Source organism: Elephas maximus, chromosome 22 (assembly GCF_024166365.1).
Source record: "Elephas maximus indicus isolate mEleMax1 chromosome 22, mEleMax1 primary haplotype, whole genome shotgun sequence".
NCBI lineage: Eukaryota > Metazoa > Chordata > Mammalia > Proboscidea > Elephantidae > Elephas > Elephas maximus.
In genome coordinates, this window is record NC_064840.1 from 39,096,576 (window position 1) to 39,123,193 (window position 26,618).

The following is a 26,618-nucleotide window of genomic DNA, read 5'->3' on the forward strand; positions in this document are numbered from 1 at the left end:
AGACAACCAAAGACTCAGAAAAATATCTACAAATACTGCTAGAGATTGAATTGTGTCTCCCAAAACATGTGTTGTAAATCCTAACCCCAGTGGTGGCTGTAATCCCATATGGGAATGGGCTTTTTTTGTTGTTGTTGCAGTAACAAGATAGTTTTAGTGCAGGATGTGTCTTAAGTCAATTTCCTTTGTGATATAAAAGAGATTAAACAAACAAACAAGAAGCAGAGTAGGGTGGAGAGAATTGCCAAACCCGAATGATCATTGCCCAAGAACAGCAGCTCAAAACAGACAAGGACCTTCCCCAGAACTGACAGATAGAGAAAGCCTTCCCCTGAATTCGGGCTTCTAGCCTCCTGAACTGTGAGAAAGTGAATTTATTTGTTAAAGCCACCCATTTGTGGTATTTCTGTTATGGCAGCGCTAAATGACTAAGACACATATTATCTGAAGTAACTACTTAAGGAAAAACACATGTTGTTGCTGTTGTTAGGTAACGTCCAGTCGGTTCTGACTTACGTACAACAGAAGCAAACACTGCCCGGTCATGTGTCATCCTCACATTCACTGCTGTCTGAGCCCACTGCTGCAGCCACTGTGTTAATCCATCTCATTGACAGTCTTCCAATTTTTCTCTGACCCTCACTTTACCAAGCATGATGTCCTTCTCCAGGGACTGGTCCCTCCTGATAACATGTACAAATACCTAAGATGAAGTCTCACCACCCTTGCTTCCAAGGAGCATTCTGGCTGTACTTCTTTCAAGACAGATGTGTTTCTTCTTTTGGCAGTCCACAGTATACTCGATATTCTTCACCAGCACCATAATTCAAAGGCATCAATTCTTTTTCAGTCTTCCTTATTCATTGTCCAGCTTTCTCATGCATATGAGGCTGACTGAAAATAGCACGCCTTGGGTCAGGCACGCCTTAGTCCTCAAAGTGACATCTTTGCTTTTTAACACTTTAAAGAGGTCTTTTGCAGCTGATTTGTCCAGTGCAATATGTCGTTTGATTTCTTGACTGCTGCTTCCATGGGCATTCAATGTGGATCCAAGTAAAACTAATCCTTCACAACTTCAGTGTTTTCTCCACTGAGGTGCAATCCATGCTGAAGACTGCCGTCTTTGATCTTCATCAGCAAGTACTTCAAGTCCTCTTCACTTTTAGCAAGCAAGGTTGTGTCCTCTGTGTATCACCAGTTGTTAGTGAATCTTCCTCCAATCCTGATACCATGTTCTTCTTCATATAGTTCAGCTTCTCAGGTTACTTAGTATACTGAAAGAATAAGTTTGGTGAAAGGATACAACCCTGACGCATACCTTTTCTGATCTTAAACCATGCAGTATCCCCTTGTTCTGTCAATTAAGTGTTCTGGAATTTCCATTCCTTGCAATGTTATCCATAATTTGCTTTTGCATAGTCAATAAAACACAGGTGAACATCCTTCTGGCATTCTTTGCTTTCAGCCAAGATCCATCTCATATGAAGCAATGATATCCCCCCGTCCACGTCCTCTTCTGAATCCAGCTTGGATTTCTGGCAGTTCCCTGTCTACTTACTGCTGCAACCGTTTCTGAATTATCTTCAGCAAAATGTTACTTGTGTATATTACTGATATTATTTGATAACTTCCACATTCTGCTGGATAGCCTTTCTTTGGAATGTGCACATACATGGATCTCTTCCAGTCGGTGGCCAGGTAGCTGTCTTCCAAATTTCTTGACATAGACAAGTGAGTACTTTCACTGGTGCATCTGTTGAAACATCTCAACTGGTATACCGTCTACTCCTGAAGCCTTGTTTTTTGCCAATGCCTTCAGTGCAGCTTGGACTTCTTTCTGCAATACCATCGGTTCTTGATTATATGCCACCAATGAAAAGGCTGAACATCAAATGATTCTTTTTGGTACAGTGACTCTGTGTATTCCTTCCATATTCTTTTTGATGTTTCCTGCACTGTTGAAATTTTTTGCTCATAGAATTCTTCAATATGTTAAAATGAAGCTTGAATTCTTTCTTCAAGTCTTTAAGCTTGAGAAATGCCAAGCATGCTTTTCACTTTTGGTTTTCTAACTCCAGGTCTTTGCACACACAACTGAGTCCCTTCTGACATTCATTTTGGTCTTTTCTTTCCTTCCTGTCTTTTTGATGACCTTTTGCTTTCCTTATGTATGATGTCCTTGATGTCATCCCACAACTCATCTGGTCTTTGGTCTTAGTGTTCAATGTGTCAAATCTGTTCTTCAGATGGTCTCTAAATTCAGGTGGGATATACTCAAGGTCATACTTTTGCTCTCATGGACTTGTTCTAATTTTCCTCAACTTCAATTCGAATTTGGATATGAGCAATTGATGGTCTGTTCCACAGTTGGTGCCTGGCTTGGTTCTGACTGATAATACTGAGCTTCTCCATCATCTCTTTCCACAGAAGTAGTCGATTTGATTCCTGTGTATTCCATCTGTCGAGGTGCACATGTACAGTCACTGTTTATGTTGTTGAAAAAGGGTATTTCCAGTGAATAGGTTGCTGGTCTTACAACACTCTGTTCTGCAATCTCCGACATTAACTCTATCACCAAGGCCCTATTTTACAACTACCGATCCTTCTTCGTTTCCAACTTTCACATTCCAATCACCAGTAATTATCAATCCATCTTGAATGCACATTTGATCACCTTCAGAATGCAGAAGTTGGTAAAAATCTTCCATTTTTTCATCTTTGGCATTTGTCGTTGGTGCATAAGTGTGAAAAATATTTGTATGAACTGGTCTTCCTTGCAGGTGTATCAGTACTATCTGTGATCTTCAACGTTGTGTATCAACTTGGCTGGGCCATGTTCTCAGCGATTTGGCAGTTATGATGTAGTTTGGCAGTTGTATAATGATGTAATTATCCCCATGATGAGATCTGATATAATGTAAAAACTTCCATGATTAGATCTGTTATGAGTAGCTACTCAGTTGAAAGGGAGTTTCCTTAGGGGTGTGGTCTCCAGCTAATATATGTGGACTTTCTGGCAAAGCTTCCTGGCTATTGCTCAGCTCTGGATCCTGCATTCAGCTTGTTAGCAACTGACCTCCAATTCTTGCGCCTTGGGTGAGCAGCCTGCCTTCTTACCTGCACATCTTGCATTTGTCAGCTTTCACATCCGTGAGCCAGCAGCCTGCCCTCTGACCTGTAGATCCTGGATTTGTCAGCCTCTGCAGCTACATGAGTCAGGAGAAGCCTCCAGCCTAATGCCTGACCCACAGACTTGGGACTTACCAGCCTCTACAACCATGTGACGCACTTCCTAGAAATCAATCTCTCTCTCTCTATATGTGTGTGTGTGTTGTTGTTGTTGTTAGGTGCCGCTGAGTTAGCTCTAACTCATAGCGACCCTATGTACAACAGAACAAAATACTGTCCATTCCTGCACCATCTTCACAATTATTGTTATGCTTGAGCCCATTGTTGCAGCCACTGTGTCTACATATTTATACATGTATACACATACACACACACACTTCACTGGTTTTGCTTCTCTAGAGAATCCAGCCTAAGACATTATCTTATCATTGATAGCATTGTATTTCAGGACAGGTCTTGAAATGTTCTTTTTGACAATCAACGTGGTGCCATTCCTCTTCAATTTGTCATTCCTGGCATAGTAGACCATATGAATGTTCGATTCAAAATGGCCAATACCACTCCATTTCAGCTCATTAATGCCTAGGATATCTATCATCAAGCATTCCATGTCACCTTTTTTTTTTTAAATTGTGTTTTAGGTGCAAGTTTCCAACGCAAATTATTTTCTCACTCAAAAATTTATATACAAATTGTTCTGTGACATTGGGTGCAATCCCTGCAATGTGTCAGCACTCTCGCCTTTCCCTTTCCACCCTAGGTTCTCCGGGTCCATTCATCCAGTTTAACTGTCCCTTCCTGCCTTCTCATCTTTTCTTTTGGGCAGGAGTTGCCCATTTGGTCTTGCATACTTGATTGAGCTAAGAAGCATGTTCCTTACATGTGTTATTGCATGTTGTTTATTTTATGTTGTTGTTGTTAGGTGCTGTCAAGTTGGTTTTAACTCATACTGAACCCATGTACAACAGAACAAAACACAGCCTAGCCCTGTGCCATCCTCACAATCATTATGCTTCAGCCCATTGTTGTAGCCACTGTGTCAAACCATCTTCTTGAAGGTCTTCCTCTTTTTCCCTGATCCTCTACTTCGCTGAGCGTGATATCCTCCTCCAGAGACCGATTCCTCTGGATAACATGTCCAAATTTATGTGAGACAAAGTCCTGCCATCCTTGCTTCTAAGGAGCATTCTGATTATACTTCTTCCAAGACACATTTGTTTGTTCTTTTGGCAGTCCATAGTATATTCAATATTCTTCAGGAACACCATAATTCAAAGGTGTCAATTCTTCGATCCTCCTTATTCACTGCACAGCTTTCACATGTATATGAGATGATTGAAAACAACATGGCTTGGCTCAGGCGCACCTTAGTCTTCAAGGTAACATCTTTGCTTTTCAACACTTTAAAGAGGTCTTTTGCAGCAGATTACCAATGCAATGCATCGTCTGCTTTCTTCTGGGGTAAAGCTGCCTCCTCAAAGTAGAGTTGCCCTTAATGATGTGCATGGAGTAAAGCTTTCAAGACCTTCATTTGCTGATGTGGCATGACTCAAAATGAGAAACAGCTGCAAACATCCATTGATAATCAGAACTTGGGATGTACAAAGTATGAATCTAGGAAAATTGGAAATCATCAAAAATGAAATGGAACACATAAACATTGATATCCTAGGCATTAGTGAGCTGAAATGGACTGGTATTGGCCATTTTGAATCAGACAATCATATAGTCTACTATGCTCGGAATGACAATTTGAAGAGGAATGGTGTTGCATTCATCATCAAAAAGAACATTTCAAGATCCATCCTGAAGTACAATGCTGTCGGTGATAGGACAATATCCACACGCCTACAAGGAAAACCAGTTAATACGACTACTATTCAAATTTATGCACCAACCACTAGGGCCAAAGATGAAGAAAGAGAAGATTTTTATCAGCATCGGCAGTCTGAAATGGATCGAACATGCAATCAAGATGCATTGGTAATTACTGGTCATTGCAATGCGGAAGTTGGAAACAAACAAGAAGGATCAGTAGTTGGAAAATATGGCCTTGGTGACAGAAACAATGCCGGAGATCAAATGATAGAATTTTGCAAGACCAGCGACTTCTTCATTGCAAATACCTTCTTTCACCAACATAAACAGCGACTATACACATGGACCTCACCAGATGGAACACAAAGAAATCAAACTGACTACATCTGTGGAAAGAGACGATGGAAAAGCACAATATCATCAGTCAGAACAAGGCCAGGGGCTGACTGCGGAACAAGTTCAAACTGAAAATGAAGAAAATCAGAGCAAGTCCACGAGAGCCAAAATATGATCCTGAATTTAGAGAACATCTCAAGAATAGATTTGACGCATTGAACACTAGTGACTGAAGACCAGACAAGTTGTGGAATGACATCAAGTACATCATACATGAAGGAAGCAAGAGGTCATTGAAAAGACAGGAAAGAAAGAAAAGACCAAGGTGGATGTCAGAGGAGACTCTGAAACTTGATCTCGAATGTCAAGCAGCTAAAGCAAAAGGAAGATCTGATGAAGTAAAAGAACTGAACAGAAGATTTCAAAGGGCGTCTCGAAAAGACAAAGTATTACAATGACATGTACAAAGAGCTGGAGATGGAAAACCAAAAGGGAAGAACACATTCAGCAATTCTCAAGCTGAAAGAACTGAAGAAAAAATTCAAGCCTCAAGTTGGAACAGTGAAATATTCTGTGGGGAAAATATTAAACAATGCAGGAAACATCAAAAGAAGATGGAAGGAATACATACAGTCATTATACCAAAAAGAAGTAGTCGATGTTCACCATTTCAAGAGGTGTCATATGATCAGGAACCGATGGTACTGAAGGAAGAAGGCCAAGCTGCTCTGAAGGCACTGGTGAAAAACAAGGCTCCAGGAATTGCTGGAGTATCAACTGAGATGTTTCAACAAACAGACGTGGCGCTGGAGGTGCTCGCTTGTCTACACCAAGAAATATGGAAGGCAGCTTCCTGGCCAACTGACTGGAAGAGATCCATATTTATGCCTATTCCCAAGAAAGGCGATCCAACTGAACATGGAAATTATAGAACAGTATCATTAATAGCACATGCAAGCAAAATTTTGCTGAAGATCATTCAAAAATGGCGGCAGCAGGATATCAACAGGGAATTGCCAGAAACTCAGGCTGGTTTCAGAAGAGGATGTGGAACCAAGGATATCACTGCTGATGTCAGATGGATCCTGGCTGAAACCACACAATATCAGAAGGATGTTTACCTGTGTTTTATTGACTATGCAAAGGCATTCAACTGTGTGGATCATAACAAATTATGGATAACGTTGAGAAGAATGGAATTCCAGAACACTTAATTGTGCTCATGAGGAACCTTTACATAGATCAAGAAGCAGTTGTTCAGACAGAACAAGGGGATACTGACTGGTTTAAAGTCAGGAAAGGTGTGCGTCAGGGTTGTATTCTTTCACCATACCTATTCAATCTGTATGCTGAGCAAATGCTACGAAAAGCTGGACTCTATGAAGAAGAACGGGGCATCAGGATTGGAGGAAAACTCATTGACAACCTGCGTTATGCAGATGACACAACCTTAACCCACTTGCTCAAAGTGAAGAGGACTTGAAGCACTTACTAATGAAGCTCGAAGACCACAGCTTTCAGTATGGATTGCACCTCAACATAAAACAAAAATCCTCACAACTGGACCAATGAGCAACATCATGACGGATGGAGAGAAGACTGAAGTTGTCAAGGATTTCATTTTACTTGGATCCACAATCAACAGCCATGGAAGAAGCAGTCAAGAAATCAAAAGACGCATTGCATTGGGCAAATCTGCTGCAAAGGACCTCTTTAAAGTGTTGAAGAGCAAAGATGTAACCTTGAAGACTAAGGTGTGCCTGACCCAAGCCATGGTATTTTCAGTTGCATCCTATGCATGTGAAAGCTGGACAATGAATAAGGAAGACTGAAGAACTGACGCCTCTGAATTGTGGTGTTGGTGAAGAATATTGAATATACCATGGACTGCCAAAAGAACAAACAAATCTGTCTTAGAAGAAGTACAACCAGAATGCTCCTTAGAAGCAAGGATGGCGAGACTGCGTCTTACATACTTTGGACATGTTGTCAGGAGGGATCAGTCCCTGGAGAAAGACATCATGCTTGGCAAAGTACAGGGTCAGCGGAAAAGAGGAAGACCCTCAACGAGGTGGACTGGCACAGTGGCTGCAACAATGAGCTCAAGCATAACAACGATTGTAGGGATGGCTCAGGGTGGGGGCGGTGTTTCTTTCTGTTGTGCATAGGGTCGCTATGAGTCATAACTGACTTCATGGCACCTAAGAACAACATGGGTGTTGATTGTGTATCCAAGTAAAATGAAATCCTTGACAACTGCAATCTTTTCTCCATTTATTATGATGTCGCTTATTGGTTCAGTTGTGAGGATTTTTGTTTTCTTCATGTTGAGGTGTAATCCATACTGAAGGCTGTCATCTTTGATTTTCATTAGTAAGTGCTTCAAGTCCTCTTCACTTTCAGCAAACAAGGTTGTGTGATCTGAATAACACAGGCAGTTACTGAGTCTTCCTCCAATCCTGATGTCCCATTCTTTATATAGTCCAGCTTCTCGGATTATTTGCTCAGCATACAGACTAGGTACGGTGATAGGATACAACCCTAATGCACATCCTTCCTGACTTCAAACAATGTGGTATCCCCTTGTTCTGTCTGAACAACTGCCTCTTGATCTATGTACAGGTTCCTCATAAGCTCAGCTGAGGATCAACAGGAGTGGAATTCCCATTATTTGCAATGTTTTCCATACTTTGTTATGATCCACACATAGTCGAATGTCTTTGCACAGTCAATAAAACACAGGTAAACATCTTTCTGATAGTCACTGCTTTCAGCCAGGAGCCAACTGACATCAGCAATGATATCCCTGGTTCCATGTCCTCTTCTGAATCTGGCTTGATTTCTTCCAGTTCCCTATCAATGTACTGCTGCATCCACTTTTGAATTACCTTCAGCAAAATTTTACTTGGATGTGCTATTAAAGATATTGTTTGATAATTACCACATTCCGCTGGATCACTTTTCATTGGAATGGGCATAAATACGGATCCCTTCCACTGAGTTGGCCAGGTAGCTGTCTTCCAAATTTCTTGGCATAGATGAGTGAGCACTTCCAGCACTACATCTGCTTGTTGAAACATCTTAACTGGTATTCCATCAATTCCTGGAGCCTTGTTTTTCGCCAATATATTCAGTGCAGTTTCGACTTCATCCTTCAATACCATCAGTTCCTGATCATATGCTCTCTCCTGAAATGGCTGAATGTCAACCAATTCTTTTTGGTGTAATGACTCTGTATATTCCTTCCATCTTCTTTTGATGCTTCCTGTTTCATTTAGTATTTTCCCTGTAGAATCCGATATTGCAACTCGAGGGTTGAATCTTTTCTTCAGTTCCTTCAGCTTGGGAAATGCCGAGTGTGTTCTTCCCTTTCGGTTTTCTAACACCAGGCCTTTGCACATGTTATTATAATACTTGTCTTCTTGAGCCACCCTTTGAAATTTTCTGTTCAGCTCTTTTACCTCATCACTTTTTCCTTTTGGTTTAGCTACTCGATGCTCAAGTGCAAGTTACAGAGTTTCTTCTGACATCCATTTTAGTCTTTTCTTTCTTTCCTGTCTTTTTAACGACTTCTTGCTTTCTTCATGTATGATGTCCTTGAAGTCATTCCACCACGTCTGGTCTTCAGTGATTACTGTTCAACATGTCAAATCTATTCTTGAGATGTTCTTTAAATTCAGGTGGGATATACTCAAGTTCATACTTTGGCTCTCATGGACCTGTTCTAATTTTCTTCAGCTTCGACTTGAACTTGCATATGAGCAATTGATCGTCTCTTCTGCAGTTGGCCCCTGGCCTCGTTTGGACTGATGATATTGAGCTTTTTCATCATCTTTCCACAGATGCAATCGATTTGATTCCTGTGTATTCCATCTGTTGAGGTCCATATGTATAGTTGCTGTTGAAGAAAGGTATTTTTAATGAAGAAGTTGTTGGTCTTGCAAAATTCTATCACGCAATCTCTGGCATCATTTCTATCACCAAGGCCATGTTTTCCAATTACCAATCCTTCTTCTTCTTTCCAACTTTCGAATTACAATCACCAATGCATCCGGATTGGGCATCTGATCAATTTCAGATTACAGAAGTTGGTAAAAATCTTCAATTACTTTTTCTTTGCACTTAGTGGTTGGTGTGCAAATTTGATTAATAGTCATATTAACTGGTCATCCTTGTAGGCATATGAATATTATCCTATCACTGACAGTGCTGTGTTTCAGGATAGATCTTGAAATGCTCATTTTGATGAATGTGAAGCCATCCCTCTTCAAGTTGTCACTCCTGGCATGACATGATTGTTTGATTGAAACTGGCCAATATCAGTCCATTTCAGCTCACTAAAGCCTAGCATATTGATCTTTATGTGTTCCATTTCATTTTGACAACTTCCAATTTTTCCTAGATTTGTATTTCATACGTTCCACATTCCCATTATTAATGGATGTTTGCAGCTCTTTCTTGTCATTTTGAGTCATGCCACATCAGCAAATGATGGTCCCACAAGCTTGATTCTACCACATCATTAATGTCAACTTGGTTTTGAAGAAGCAGCTCTTCCTCAGCTGTCTTTTGAGTGCCCTCCAGTCTGAGGGGCTCATCTTCCAGCGCTGCATCAGACAATATTCTGCTGCTATTCATAAGGTTTTCACTGGCTAATTCTTCTCAGAAGTAGGCTGCCAGGTCCTTCTTCCTAGTCTGTCTTAGTCTGGAAGCTCAGCTTAAACCTGTCTGCTTTGGGTGACTCTACTGGTACCTGCATACCAGTGGCATAGCATACAGCATCACAGCAACATGTAAGCCCCAACAATATGACAAACTGACAGACGCGTGAGGGGTTTGTTTTATAGGCCTGTCTAATCTTCAGCTGAAAGGTGGACTTCAGGAGTGGATTCAGTTCTGAGTTAGCAGGGTGTCCAGACGCCATAGTTTTGGGGGGTTCCTCCAGTCTCTGTCAGACCAGTAAATTTGGTGTTTTTTGTGTGTGTATGTGTATGAATTTGAATTTTGTTCTACATTGCTCTCCCACTCTGTTCACAACCCTCTATTGTGATCCCTGTCAGAGCAGTGAGTAGTGGTAGCCCGCACCATCTAGTTGTTCTGGGCTCAGGTTGGTGGAGGCTCTGGTTCATTGGTCCATTAGTCCTTTGGACTAATATTTTTCTTGCGTCTTTGCTTTTCCTTCTCTTTTGCTCTAAACATGATGGAACCAATAGATTTTAGACGGCCACTCATGAGTTTTTAAGACCCCAGACACTATTCACCAAAGTAGGATGCAGAATATTTTCTTTATGAACTGTTATGCCAACTGACCTAGATGTTCCTCAAGACAATGGTCCCTTGCCCTTAGCCCCAGTAACTCAGTCCCTCAAGGTGTCTGGATGTGTCTAGGAAGCTTTCACAGCTTTGCCTTGGAAGTTGTGCTTATTTCCCCTATACTGTGTGTTGTCTTTCCCTTTACCAAATGCTTGTCTACTATCTAGTTAGCGATCTTCTCTCCACATCCCTCTCCTCCCTCGTAACCATCAAAGAATTTTGTGTGTGTGTGTGTGTGTAAACCTTTTCCTGAGTTTTAATAATAGTGGTCTCATACAGTATTTGTCCTTTTGTGATTGACTTATTTCACTCAGCATTGTGCCCTCTAGGTTCATCCATGTTGTGAGATGTTTTGGGGATTAGTCATTGTTCGTTATGCTTGCATAGTATTCCACTGTATGTACCACAATGTTTATCCATTCATCTGTTGTTGGGCACTTAGGTTGTTTCCATCTTTTTGCTATTGTGAGTAATACTGCAATGAACACATGTGTGTATATGTATATTCATGTGATGGCTCTTACTTCTCTAGGATGTATTTCTATGAGTGGGATTGCTGGAATGTATGATATTTCTATATCTAGGTTTTTAAGAAGGCACCATATCATTTTCCATATTGATTATACTGTTTTAGATTCCCATTAGCAGTGCATAAAAGTTCTGATTTCCCCACAAATTCTCCAACATTTGTTATTTTCTGTTTTTTGATTAGTACCAGTAATGTGAGGGTGAGATGCTATCTCATAGTTTTGATTTGCATTTCTCTAATAGCTAATGATCGCATTTCCTCATGTGTCTTTTAGTTGCCTAAATGTTTTCTCTGGTGAAGTATCTGTTCATATTCTTTGCCCATTTTTTAAGAGGATTATTTGCGTTTTTGTGATTGAGGTGTTTAGTATATTACAGATTTTAGAGATTTGACCCTTGTCAGACGTATCATAGCTAAAAAAAATTTCCCAGACTGTAGGTTCTCTTTTTGCTTTTTTGGTGAAGTTTTTTGATGAGTGTGTTTAATGTTTAGGAGCTCCCCGAACCCACTGCTGTTGAGTCGATTCCAACTCTAATTTATCTTCTGGCATTTGTGCAGTTACACTTTGTGTTCTATTTATGCCATGTATTAGGGCTCCTGGCATTGTCCCTATTTTTTCTCCCATGATCTGTTTCGTTTTAGTTCTTAAATTTAGGTTGTTGATCTATTTTGAGTCAGTTTTTGTGTGTGGTGTGACATAAGGATTGTTTCATTTAACAAATGGACATACAGTTATGCCAGCATCATTTATTAAAAAGGCTGTCTTTCCCCCTATTTAATGGACTTTAGTCAGCTGACCATGGGTGGATGGATTTATATCGGGGTTCTCGATTCTGTTCCATTGGTGTAAGTGCCTGTCTTGTACTAGTACCAGACTGGTTTGACTACCATAGCCGTATAGTAGGTTCTGAGATCAGGTAGTGTGAGGCCTCCTACTTTTTCAGTTTTCTTCAATAACGCTTTACTTATCTGTGGCCTCTTTCCTTTCCATATAAAGTTGGTGATTAGCTTTTCCATGTTGTTAGAGAATGCCCTTGGTATTTGGATCAGGATTGCATTATATCTGTAGATTGATTAGGTTAGAATTGACATTTTCACAATGTTGAGTCTTCCTATCCTTAAGCATGGTGTATTTCCTGTTTATGTAGGTCTCTTTTGGTTTTTTACAATAGTGTTCTGTAGTTTTCTTTGTACAGGTCTTTTATGTCCCTGGTTAGCTTTATTCCTAAGTATCTTATCTTTTTAGGGGCTTTTATAAACAGTATTGTTTTCCTGGTTCCCTTTTCAAATTTCTCTTTGTTAGGACATTCATTTCTGACACCTTCCAATTTTTCTAGATTCATACTTCGTATACTCCACATTCTGATTATTAATGGATGTTTGCAGCTGCTTCTCCTCATTTTGAGTTCTCCCACATCAGCAAATGAAGGTCCTGAAAGCTTTACTCCACCCATTAAGGTAGATTCTATTTTGAGGGGGCAGCTCCCCCCAGTCATATTTTCAGTGCTTTCCAACCTGAGGGGCTCATCTTCCACCATTATATCAGATAATGTTCCCTGCTATTAATAAGGTTTTGGCTGGCCGACTTTTTTTTTAAAGAAGCAGATCAGCAGGTTCCTAGTCAGTGTTAGGCTGGAAGCTTTGCAGGTGGTATTTGAAATAGCTTCTAGCATCACCGCAACTCAGCACATAAGCCACCACAGTATGATAAACTGACTGAGAAGTGGTCAATGCATACTCAATTAAAATGAAACCAACAATCTCAAGATAGGGGAAAATGGAAAAGACAAGACAGAGTGGGCAGCATTGAATTTCTGCAGTACTTATTGTGAAACCAAGCTGGATATGATCATGACAGTTTAACTCAGAATTATAATACAAGTGTTAGGAAAGAATTCTTGAAATCAAAGATACATGTAGTCATTGAATAACAGTCTGAAACTAAAATCCTGAACTATTTCAGCAAACTCATGAGTTGGGGTGAATATGATAGGCAAAAGAGGCAGCGAAGCAGAAATATTTTAAAGGTCCAGTCTCAGAGGGGTGACAGTAACCAAATAAAAAGTCTTAACGATAAGAGATAAGAGTTATTAATTTTGGTGTTATTAAAAATTTGATAGTTACTAATAGAAAAAACACTGGTTTAATTTGAAGAACCACCACCCGTCTGTCAGTCTGTCATACTGCGGTGCCTTGCATGATACTGTGATGCTTGAAGCTATGCCATTGGTATGTCAAATACCAGCAAGGTCACCTATGGTGCACAACTTTCAGTAGAGCTTCAAGACTAAGACAGACTAGGAAGAAAGGCCTGGTGATCTACTTCTGAAAATTAGCCAACGAAAACCTTAATGATCAGAACAGAACATTGTACAACTAGACTGAAACATGCCAACAATCATGAAGGTGGTGCAAGACTAGGCAATATTTGGCTCTTTTATACATAGTCACTGTGAGTAGGAGCCAACCCAGTGGCAGCTAACAAGAACAAAATTTTTAAGAAAAGTAATTACCAGCAGAACAAAGATGAACAACAGTACTTCCAAACTAGCAGAGGTAAAGAAAAGAAGAACTCTGATTACTCCAACAGAAGAAAAGGAGATATAACAAATGGAAAATATCAAATGGAAGAAAATTCAAATACCACTGTTATTACATTTCAAAACAAAGAGTTTCAGTTTGAATTTAAAAAGACACAAAATCCAGCCATTTGTGTTTATAAGAGACATACCTAAAGCCAAGTGAAAAAGGCTAAAAATAAAGGGGTGGACAAACTGAATACAGAGTGGCAGTACTGTCATCCAGGAAAGGAAAATTCAAGACCAAAGGCAAAGAGGAACACTATTTGCATAGTAATAAAGTTGCAATCCACAAAATACTTGTGAGAGTCATGAACCATTACGGACAGAACAGCATATATACGGCAAAATACGTAAAAGAAAATTGATGAGAAATATAAGGAGAAACTTTTATAAAACCACAACTATACTGGGGGATTTTAATACACCTCTTCCAGAGTTTGACAAATTAACAACAAAAAAGCCAAGAATAGAGAGAATATGAGTTATCAAATCAATAACCTGTACTTAACAGATACTTATAAAATGTTTGACTCTAATGAATATACATAATTTTCTTTCATGAGCATAAAATACAAGCAAAGATCACTTAGGTATTTGACCACGCATCTTAATAGATGCCAAAAGTAGAAAAAGTGTATGGGCTAAATTCTCTGACGATAATCCAATAAAATTTTTAAAACGACAAAAAAAGATGACCCCAACACTCAAAACATTTGGAAATTAGGAAATACTCTCCCATATACAAAAAGTTTGTAACACTAAATACTAATTCTTTGAAAGACCAACATAGTAGATAAAGCTCTGGCAAGCCTATGGGAGGGAAAAAAAAGGGAGGGTGGAATAGAAGAGAAAGCAATATATAAAATATTAAGAAAGTGAAAGAAGTTGCAACTTGATGAAAAGACAATAAAAGGTAATGGAATGGTATGTGTTAACTCTGTTAGTAAATTTAAAAACCTAGAGGTGAGCCTGTTTAGTCTACAGGCATTTCAATTGCTGGTTTAAACCCACTCTATGGCTCTGGGGAGGAAAGTCCAGGTGATCTGATTCTACAAAGATTTTTGTCATCATTTTTAGGTGCCGTTGAGTCTGTTCCAACTCATAGTACAACAGAATGAAACACTGTCCTGTCCTGCGCCATCCTCACAATCGTCGTCATGCTTGAGCCCACTTTTGCAGTCACTGTTTGTCAATCCATCTTGTTGAGGGTCTTCCTCTTTTTTACTGACCTTCTACTTTACCAAGCATGATGTCCTTTTCCAGGGTCCGATCCCTCCTGACAACATGTCCAACGTATGTGACATGCAGTCTCGCCATCCTTGCTTTTAAGGAGCATTCTGGCTGTATTTCTTCCAAGACAGATCTGTTTGTTCTTTTGGCAGTCTTTTGGCAGAATATGTTCAATATTCTTCACCAACACCATAATTCAAAGGCGTCAATTTTTCGATCTTTCTATAAAGATTCCTTCCTGTAAAAATTACAGCCTAGAAAACCTATGGGGCACTCTGTTACATGGTGATGCTATGGGTTGAAATTGACTAGATGGCACCCAGCAACAAAAACAGCTGGTGACTGGAGTCCCTGGATGGTATAGTTAAAGCACTCAGCTGCTAACTGAAAGGCTGGAGGTTCAAGTTCATTCAGAAGCACCTTGGAAAAAAGGCCTGGTGACCAACTTCTGAAAAATTAGCCACTGAAAGCCCTAAGGAGCACAGTTTTACTCTGACACACACAGGGTCACCATGAATTGGATCTGACTCGATGGCAACTGGTACTGGGGGCTGGTGATTAATTCAGGAATCAGCACATCACTCAATCTGAGGCAGAGAAGTTTCTGAGAAAGCCTTGCTCATCAAAACTTCTAGAAATAACCCTTCCTTTTTCTCTGGATATTTGCTTGTGTGGATTTAAGGCACAGAACTCCAATAGCCATCTTGCTGCTGGTCTGAGGCTATAACCAACATATAAGAAAACATGAAGTCAAGAGAACCGCAAAAAAATGAGCCAGAACCTTGGAACTGAATCAACTCAAAAGCCTACCCTCCCTCCATACTTCTAATTACATGAGCCAAAAAAGGATCTTCTCATCATGTAAGCTACTGTGAGTTATTTTTATAGCCCAAAGCATCCTACTTTCCCATTTTAAACCATAAAGAAAGATTACAAATCCAAACATAAATAAAATTAAATATAAAATTCTAAAAACTGGAAAAGTGTTTGTGTGAAAAGGCCTTCTTTATTAAGACGAGAAACTTAAGGAAGGTGGGGCCAAGACGGCTGAATAGCAGATGCTTCCTGCGAGCCCTCTTACAACAAAGACCTGAAAAAACAACTGAAACGAGTATATTTATGACAAGCTAGGAGCCCTGAACATCAAAAGTTAGAACACGAATTGAGGGGCAGGGGGAGGAAGAGACAATCCAGAAGTGGACAGGAGTTACTGGGCCTGACTCGCTGGAAGCCCTCAGGAACCATTCCCGGGAGCAGCTGAGGTGGGCTGCTGCTAGCGTTTGGCCCTAGCTTACTCAGCGGGGAGAAGCCAGCCACACAGCCTACTCACACTTCCAGAATAAGAGAAAAATAGCGCTCTGGGCAAAAGCTAAGTACATGCGTATATTTTACTGCAACCCCTGCCCCCAAGCTGGTTTCAGCCACTGTTCATTTCCCTGGCCCTGAGATAGGCCCTGTTGAGCACCTAGAGCCATCCTCCAGGCCCTGGAGAAGGAATAAATTTGCAATCGGGGGAAAAGATAATTTGCCAGCTTCACTAGCTGAAGGAGCTCAGGACAGAAGCTACTCCTGTAGAGGCATAATCGGTCTGTGGACATTGGGTGTTTTCCCCCGTGCATGGACCTGTGTGGGCCTATTTCAGGAGAACAGGCCCTTGTTGGCAGACTACAACTGTTTCAGCTGTGCAGTGGAGAGGTGGGTGTTTGATGTTTGACACCACTTTGCCTATTAAACAGGGTCCTCACCTACCCACATCAGGGGCCTATGGACTGGTGGCTCCACTCACGTCACCCAGCCACCCACTACAGGGGTCCAGGGAAAACTGGTACCTCCCAGTCCTTACACCAAAAATACTGGGTGCCCATTGTCCATCTGCAGAACGCACCCACCTGTACACTCTAAGGAACAGAGACATGCTCTCCTCAGAGACACATGCGGGATGATTCTCAGCCCCCTACCTTGTTCAGACTGTGACCCCCTGCTGCAATCAGATACCGGTACCTACACCAACCACCCCTGCCCCTCTAAGACTGTAGACAGAACCTGTACCACATACTTGATGATGAGCTACCTGGACACCTGAGCTGAATTCATTCAACAAAAGTGAATGGACTCCTACACTGATATACCTGATAACACATCTAGCCATCTGGGGACAGGACGTCACAGCTCCAAAGGCAAAAATAATCAAGCTATCTCACTCAAGCAATCCATCTGGGCATATCAAAACAAAACAAAGCAAGAAGCTATGATACAATAAGCAAAAATAAAATAAACTAATACAATAACTTATAGATGGCTCGAAGACAATAGTCAAAATCAAGTCACATAAAGAAACAGACCATGACCACCTCAACAAGCTCTCAAAACAAAGAATCAAGGGATCTTCTAGATGAAAGTGCCTTCCTGGAATCACCAGAGGCAGAATACAAAAGATTAATATACAGAACCCTTCAAGACAACAGAAAGGAAATCAGGCAATACACAAAACAAGTCAAAGAACACACAGATAAAGCAGCTGAAGAAATTAAAAAGGTTATTCAGGAACATAATGAAAAATTTAATAAGCTGGAAAAAATCACAGACAGACAGCAATCAGAAATTCACATGATTAGCAATAAAATTACAGAAGTAGGCAAGTCAGTAGAAAATCAGAGGAGCAGAATTCAGCAAGTAGAAAGCAGAATTTCTGAACCTGAAGATAAAGTGCTTGGCACTAATATATTTGACGAAAACTCAGATAAAAGAATTTAAAAAAATGAAGAAACCTTAAGAATCTGTGGAACTCTATCAACAGAAATAACCTACGAGTGATTGTAGTACCAAAACAGGGAGGGATAACAGAAAATGAAGAGAGAACTGTTGAAGATTTGTTGGCACAAAACTTCCTTGATATCGTGAAAGATGAGAAGATAGCTATCCAAGATGCTCATCAAACTCCCCATAAGGTAGATTTTAAAAGAAAGTCACCAAGACATATTACAATCGAACTTGCCAAAACCAAAGATAAAGAGAGAATTTTAAGAGCAGCTAGGGATAAATGAAAAGTCACCTACAAAGGAGAGTCAATAAGAATAAGCTTGGACTACTCAACAGAAATCATGCAGGCAAGAAGGCAATTGGATGATTTATATAAAAAATTGAAGGAAAAAAATTGCCAGCCAAGAATCTTATATCCAGCATAACTGTCTCTCAAATATGAAGCTGAAATTAGGACATTTCCAGATGAACCGACCCACCCAGTGCTGTCGAGTTGATTCCGACTCATAGCGACCCTATAGGACAGAGTAGAACTGCCCCAATTCATAAAAACTGAACCAAAACTACAAGAAATACTAAAGGGAGTTCTTTGGTTAGAAAATCAATAGTATCAGGTATCAACCCAAGACTAGAACACTGGGCAGAGCAATCAGAAGTCAACCCAAACAGGGAAATGATGAAAATAAATCAAGATTAAAAAAATGCTCAAAACAGGAAAACACTGGTATTATGTAAAAGAAGACAACATTAATACAATAAAGAGGGACTAAGAAATGTAGTCATAGATCTTCCATACGGAGAGGAAATTAAGGCAACACAAAGAAATAAAATTTAGGTTTAAATTTAGAAAAATAGGGATAAATAATAAGGTAACCAAAAAGGAGAAAAACTATCCTACACATCAAAATAAAATACAAGAAAAGTATAGAGACTCAGCAGAAACAAAATCAACAACAACGAATATGAGGAAAGGACAATATATAATCTCCTCAGCACATAAAATTAAGTGGAAAAAGAAACTGTCAGCAACACACAAAAAAAAGACATCAAAATGACAGCATTAAATTCATACATATCCATAATTACACTGAATGTACATGGACTAAATGCATCAATAAAGAGAAATAGAGTGGCAGAATGGATTAAAAAACGTGATCTGTCTATATGCTGCCTACAAGAGACACACATTAGACTCAGAGACACAAACAAAAACTCAACGGATGGAAAAAATATATCAACAACAATCAAAAAAGAACAGGAGTGGCAATATTAATTTCTGACAAGCAGATTTTAAATTAAATCCATCATAAAGGATTAGGAAAAACACTATATAATGATTAAAGAAACACTATACCAAAAAGATACAACCATATTAAATATTTATGTGCCCAATGACAAGGCAGCAAGATGCATAAAACAAACTCTATCAGAACTGAAAAGTGAGACAGACAGCTCCAAATAATACTAGAAGACTTCAATACACCACTTTCAGTGAAGGACAGGACATCCAGAAAGCAGCTCAATAAAGACTCGGAAGCTCTAAATGCCACAACCAACTTGACCTCATAGATATATACAGAACACTCCACCCAACAATAACCAAGTACGCTTTCTTCTCTAGTGAATAGAGAACATTCTCTAGAATAGACCACATATTAGGTCATAAAGCAAGCCTCAGCAGAATACATAAGACTGAAATATTAAAAAAAATCTTCTTTGACCATGAGGCCATAAAAGTGGAAATCAGTAATAGAAAAAGCAAGGAAAAGAAATCAAACACTTGGAAACTGATCAATAAAAAAATATACCCTCCTCAAAAAAGACTGGATTACAGAAGACATTAAGGATGGAACAAAGAAATTCATAGAATCCAATGAGAATGAAAACACTTCCTATCAGAACCTTTTTGACACAGCGAAAGCAGTGCTCAGAGGTCAGTTTATATCAATAAATGCACACATCCAAAAATAAGAAAGGGCCAAAATCAAAGAATTATCCCTACAACTTGAACAAATAGAAAGAGAGCAACAAAAGAAACTCTCAGGCACCAGAAGAAAACAAATAATAAAAATTGGAGCAGAACTAAATGAAACAGAAAAGAGAAAAACAACTGAAAGAATTAACAAGACCAAAGCTGGTTCTTTGAAAAACTCAACAACATTGATAAACCACTGGCCAAACTGACAAAAGAAAAACAGGAGAGGAAGGAAATAACCAGGATAAGAAATGAGATGGGTGGTATTACAATAGACCCAATTGAAATTAAAAGAATCACATCAGATTACTATGAAAAATTGTACTCTTAACAAATTTGAAAACCTAGAAGGAACGGATGAATTCCTAGAAACATACTACCTACCTAAACTAAAACAAACAGAGGCAGAACAACTAAAAAGACCCATAACAAAAGAAGAGATTGAAAAGGTAATCAAAAAACTCCCAACAAAAAAAAGCCCTGGCCCAGATGGCTTCACTACAGAGTTCTACCAAACTTTCAGAGAACAATTAACGCCACTACTACTAAAGGTATTTCAGAGCATAGAAAATGACAGAATACTCCCAAACACATTCCATGAAGCAACCATATCCCTGATACCAAAACCAGGTAAAGCCACCACAAAAAAAGAAAATTACAGACCTATATCCCTCATGAACTTAAGATGCAAAAATCTTCAACAAAATTCTAGCCAACAGAATTCAACAACATATCAAAAAGATAATTCACCGTGACCAAGTGGGATTCATACCAGGTATGCAGGGATGGTTCAACATTACAAAAACAATTACTGTAATCCATCATACAAATAAAAAAGAAGAAAAGAATCACATGATTTTCTCAATCGATGCAGAAAAGGCATTTGACAAAGTTCAACACCCATTCATGATAAAAACTCTCCGTAAAATAGGAACAGAAGGAAAAATTCCTCAATATAATAAAGGGCATTTATACAAAGTAAATAGCCAACATCATCCTAAATGGAGAGAGACTGAAAACATTCCCCTTGAGATCGGGAACCAGACAAGGATGCCCTTTATCACCGCTCTTATTCAACATTGTGCTGGAGGTCCTAGCCAGAGCAATTAGGCTAGATAAAGAAATAAAGGGCATCCAGATTGGCAAGGAAGAAGTAAAATTATCTACAGTTGCAGATAACATGATCTTATACACAGAAAACCCTAAGGAATCCTCAAGAAAACTACTGAAACGAATAGAAGAGTTCAGCAGAGTATCGTGATACAAGATAAACATACAAAAATCAGTTGGATTCCTCTACACCAACAAAGAACATCCAAGAGGAAATCATCAAATCAATACCATTTACAGCAGTCCCCAAGAAGATAAAATACTTAGGGATAAATCTTAACACAGATGTAAAAGACTTATACAAAGAAAACTACAAAACACTTGTGCAAGAAACCAAAAAAGACCTACATAAGTGGAAAAACATGCCTTGCTCATGGATAGGAAGACTTAACATTATAAAAATGTCTATTCTACCAAAAGCGATCTACAGATTTAATACAATTCCGATCCGAATTCCAATGACATTCTTTAATGAGATGGAGAGACAAATCACCAACTTCACATGGAAGGGAAAGGGGCCCCAGATAAGTACAGCATTACTGAAAAAGAAGAACAAAGTGGGAGGCCTTACTCTACCTGATTTTAGAACCTATTTATACCGCCACAGTAGTCAAAACATCCTGGTACTGGTACAACAACAGATACATAGAACAATGGAACAGAATTGAGAATCCAGACATAAATCCATCCACATATGAACGGTTGATATTTTACAAAAACCCCAAAACAGTTAAATGGGGAAAAGACAGTCTTTTTTACAAATGGTGCTGGCATAACTGGATATCCATGTACAAAAAAATGAAACAAGACCCATACCTCACCCCATGCCAAAAACGAGCTCAAAAGGGATCAAAAACCTAAATGTAGTATCTAAAATGATAAAGATCATGGAAGAAAAAATAGGGACAATGTCAGAAGCCCTAATACATAAACAGTATACAAAACAATATTAATAATGCAGAATAAAAACTAGGTAACTAGGAGCTCCTAAAAATCAAACACCTATGCTTATCCAAAGACTTTACCTACAGACTGGGAAAAAGTTTTTAGCTACGACATTTCCGATCAGCGTCCAATCTCTAAAATCTACATGACACTGCAAAAACACAACTGGAAAAAGACAAATAACCCAATTAAAAAATGGGCAAAAGATATGAACAGACACTTCATTAAAGAAGACATTCAGGTAGCTAATTGATACATGAAGAAATGCTCACGATCATTAGCCATTAGAGAAATGCAAATCCAAACTACAATGAGATTTCATCTCACTCCAACAAGGGTGGCATTAATCCAAAAAACACAAAACAAATGTTGGAGAGGTTGTGAAGAGACTGGAACACTTACACACTGCTGGTGGGAATGTAAAATGGTACAACCACTTTAGAAATTGATTTGGCGCTTCTTTAAAAAGCTAGAAATAGAACTACCATAGGATTGAGCAATCCCACTCCTTGGAATATATCCTAGAGAAATAAGAGCCTTTACACGAACAGATATATGCACGACGATGCTCACTGCAGCACTGTTTACAATAGCAAAAAGATGGAAGCAACCAAGGTGCCCATCAACGGATGAATGGATAAATTATGGTATATTCACACAATGGAGTACTATGCATCGATAAAGAACAGTGATGAATCTGTGAAACATTCCATAACATGGAGAAGTTGCAAAAGGACAAATATTGTATAAGACCACTATTATAAGAACTCGAGAAATAGTTTAAACAGAGAAGAAAATATTCTTTGATGGTTACGAGGCAGCGGGGAGAGAGGGACAGAGTGAGGGAGAGGTGTATTCACTAATTAGATAGTAAATAAGAACTACTTTAGGTGAAGGGAAAGACAACACACAATACAGGGAAGGTCAGCACAACTGGACTAAACCAAAAGTGAAGAAGTTTCCTGAATAAACCCCTGCCCAGCGGAGCAGGGGCAGGGGTTTGGGGACCATGGTTTCAGGGGACATCTAAGTCAATTGGCATAATAAAATCTATTAAGAAAACATTCTTTGTCCCACTTTGGAGAGCAGGGTCTGGGGTCTTAAATGCTAGCAAGCAGCCATCTAAGATGCATCAGTTATTCTCAACCCACCTGGAGCAAGGAAGAATGAAGAACACCAAAGATACAAGGTAACCATGAACCTAAGAGACATAAAGAACCACATAAACCAGAGACTACATCAGCCTGAGACCAGAAGAGCCAGATGGTGCCCGGCCATAACCAATGACTTTCCTGACAGGGAACTCAACAGAGAAACCCTGCGGGGGCAGGAGAGCAGTGGGATAAAAAAAAATGCAGACCCTAAATTCTTGAAAAAAGAGCAGACTTAATGGTCAGACTGGGACTGGAGGGATCCCGAGGCCATGGTCCCCAGACCTTTTGTTAGCCCAAGACAGGAACCATTCCTAAAGCTAACTCTTCAGACAGGGATTGGACTGGAATAGGGGATGGAAAATGATACTGGTAAAGAACAAGCTTCTTGGATCAAGTGGACACATGAGACTATGTTGGCATCTTCTGTCTGGAGGGAAGATAAGAGGGCAGAAGGGGCCAGAGGCTACCTGAATGGACACGAGGACAGAGAGTGGAAGTAAGTGCTGTGCTATCTCGTTAGAGGGAGAGCAATTAGGAGTGTATGGTAAGGTGTATATAAATTTTTGGATGAGACTGACCTAATTTGTAAACTTTCACTTAAAGCACAATAAAAATTAATTAAAAAAAAAAAGACAGAAGGTAATTACAAGCCCAAGAGACAGAAAGGGCCACATAAACCAGAGACTACATCAGCCTGAGACCAGAAGAACTAGATGGTGCCCTGCTACAACCAATGACAGCCCTGACAGGGAACACAGCAGAGAACCCCTGAGGGAGCAGGAGAGCAGTGGGATACAGACCCCAAATTCTCGTAAAAAGACCAGACTTAATGGTCTGACTGAGACTTGAAGGACCCCGGTGGTCATGGTCCCCAGACCTTCTGTTAGGAGGAACCATTCCCAAAGCCAACTCTTCAGACAGGGATTGGACTGGGAAATGGGATAGAAAAAGATGCTCGTGAAGAATGAGCTTCTTGGATCAAGTAGACACTTGAGACTATGTTGGCATCTCCCATCTGGAGAAGAGATGAGAGGGAAGAGGGGATTAGAAGCTGGCGGAATGGACACTAAAAAAGAAAATGGAGGGAAGGAGGGGGCTGTCTCATTAGGGGGAGAGCAATTAGAAGTATATAGCAAGGTGTATATAAATTTTTGTACAAGAGACTGACTTGATTTGTAAACTTTCCCTTATAGTAAAAATTAACAAAAAAAAAAAAGAGAGAAACTGAAAGCCATCAAGAAAAATACTGACCATTGATTACATAAAAATTAAGAATCCTGAATGGTAAAGGCACCAGAAACAAATGAAAGTTCACGTGATACACGTATCACAAAGGGTAATAGATTTGATATTCAAAAGCATCTACAAATTAATAAAAAGAAGACAATCAACTCAAGGCTAGGAGAATTCAGCTAAGCTAGTACTTTTGAAGGCAATAAAAATGTTCAGCTTTAAGAATATTCATTTTCTTTGACCAGGAATTACTCTTTCGGGAATCTACACTAAGAAAATAATTCTAAATATAGTCAGCTTAAAGCACAAAGATATTTTCTCAACGTAATGGATTAAAAGCTGGAAAAATCATGTCCCTAAATTCAGAGTGCACTAGTCAGACCATAAAATGTCCTTCAAGGCCTTCCTGCCCTTAAGTGCCACCTTTGTTGAAAAAGTCCTTCTCTTTTTCTAAGCTACACACAATTTTATCATTCTTCTCTTGGAGTAGATTACAGCCTACTTTCTATTATGGGTAGATATAGATATTTCCTCTCTTTCCCAGAAAGCAAGCTCCTTGAAAACCCAAAACCAACCAAGCCCACTGCGATTGAGTGGACTCCAACTCACAGCAATCCTACAGGACAAAGTAAGACTGCCCCATAGTTTCCAAGGTTGTAAATCTTTTTTTTTTTTTTTAATATTTTTAATTTTTATTGTGCTTTAAGTCAAGGTTTACAAATCAAGTCAGTCCCTCATACAAAAATTTATATACACGTTGCTGTATACTCCTACCTGCTCTCCCCCTAATGAGGCACACTCCTTCCCTCCACTCTCTATTTTCATGTCCATTTGGCCAGCTTCTGACCCCCTCTGCCCTCTCATCTTCCATCCAGACAGGAGCTGCCCACATAGTCTCATGCTATGTACTTGATCCAAGAAGCTCACTCTTCACCAGTATCATTTTCTATTCCATAGTCCAGTCTAATCCCTGTCTGCAGAGTTGGCTTTGGGAATGGCTCCTCTACTGGGCTAAGAGAAGGTGTGGGGACCATGACCTCTGCGGTCCTTCTAGTCTCAGTCAGACCGTTAAGTCTGGTCTTTTTATGAGAATTAGAGGTCTGCATTCCACTGCTCTCCTGCTCCCTCAGGGGTTCTCTGTTGTGTTCCCTGTCAAGGCAGTCATTGGTTATAGCGGGGCACCGTCTAGTTCTTCTGGTCTCAGGCTGATATAGTCTCTGGTTTATGTGGCCCTTTCTGTCTCTTGGGCTCATAAGTACCTTGTGTCTTTGGTGTTCTTCATTCTCCTTTGCTCCAGGTGGTTTGAGACCAATTGATGCATCTTAGATGGCGACTTGCTAGCATTTAAGAGCCCAGATGCCAAGGCTGTAAACCTTTACAGAATCAGACTGCCACATCTTTCTCCCACAAAGTGGCTGGTAGGTTTGAATCCCCAACCTCTTGGTTAGCAGCCAAGCGCTTTAACCACTACAGCACTAGGGCTCTTCTCCGACTTGATAAACTTGATAGTGGGGTCTATATCCACTTGAGTTGTGGTCCCACAGCCTAGCCCGAAATCCCACCATGGCGGGTGCCTAACAAATGTTAAATACTACAGACCCTATGAAGACCTAGACATTCAGAGCCTCACCACATGTTCAACCATGCCATTACCTTGGGACGGGATCCCTCCAGTCACCCCTCTTGTTTGCTTTCTTGGCTCTGGAGAATTCGTTCGCCCAAATGCTGCCAAACAAACCAAAGCTGACATGCAGCCATCTCTCAACATCTCCTGCAGGAGCACTTCCCCCCGAACAGTGGGAACTATCTTCTCCATTGGGAGCAAGCTCTGTGGACCTTAAAGACTGGTCAGAGATTTTCGGTCCATCGGGTCCCAAGGTCTGTTTTTGGTCTGTGGCCTCTTCCTTCCTAGCTCCTTTTCGTAGAGGCTCTGACAGTGGATTGTTTCCAGGAGGCCTCACTTCTTCATCTGGATGAAATCTAAGGAATAACTTCTTTCCATGAACCTAGAAAAAATGAACATGAATTTAAGTCTTGCAGACCAAGAAAGGTGAAGACTAGATGAAGTCTACCCAGACACTTATCCTAATGCAGATTTCTCCCTTCTTGCCTCGCCCATGAAACTTTCCCAGAGTACATCAAATTGAGTATTGCGGTCCTGCCTTTTGCTTTTTGTAGTATAGACGGTCAGCACAGGGTTTTCAAAACAATTAGAAGTGGAAGAATTATATTAGCAATAAACCCATGGTAGGTAGTAGAGGCATCCTAAAATGTCTGAAGAAAATTATTCCTGATTTTCTCATTATTAGGTTAAGAACTAAATACAAATTGCCATTCTTTTATTCGATTCATAAATTTTCTTTTGCTAGAAATAATCAGCTGTAACACACATGAAATGTAAAAGCAGCTAAATGTAACAAACTGTAAAATCTCACATCCCTTACCACCCCCCTGAAAGCTGGACTTGATAGAAATAATGGCACCAACAGAACCTTCAATTTTGA

General features: G+C 39.8%; 1 protein-coding gene across 3 annotated transcripts in view; it reads right to left on the minus strand.

Moving 5' to 3' along the window:
• Positions 1–26,618, minus strand: part of GATA4 (GATA binding protein 4) — a 141,263-nt gene that overhangs the window by 19,529 nt on the left and 95,116 nt on the right. For all 3 annotated transcript variants that reach the window (XM_049866422.1, XM_049866421.1, XM_049866426.1), the window contains one exon: positions 25,768–26,120. In XM_049866422.1, the coding sequence (XP_049722379.1) occupies positions 25,768–26,120 (353 nt within the window). The remainder of the gene's footprint in view (positions 1–25,767; positions 26,121–26,618) is intronic.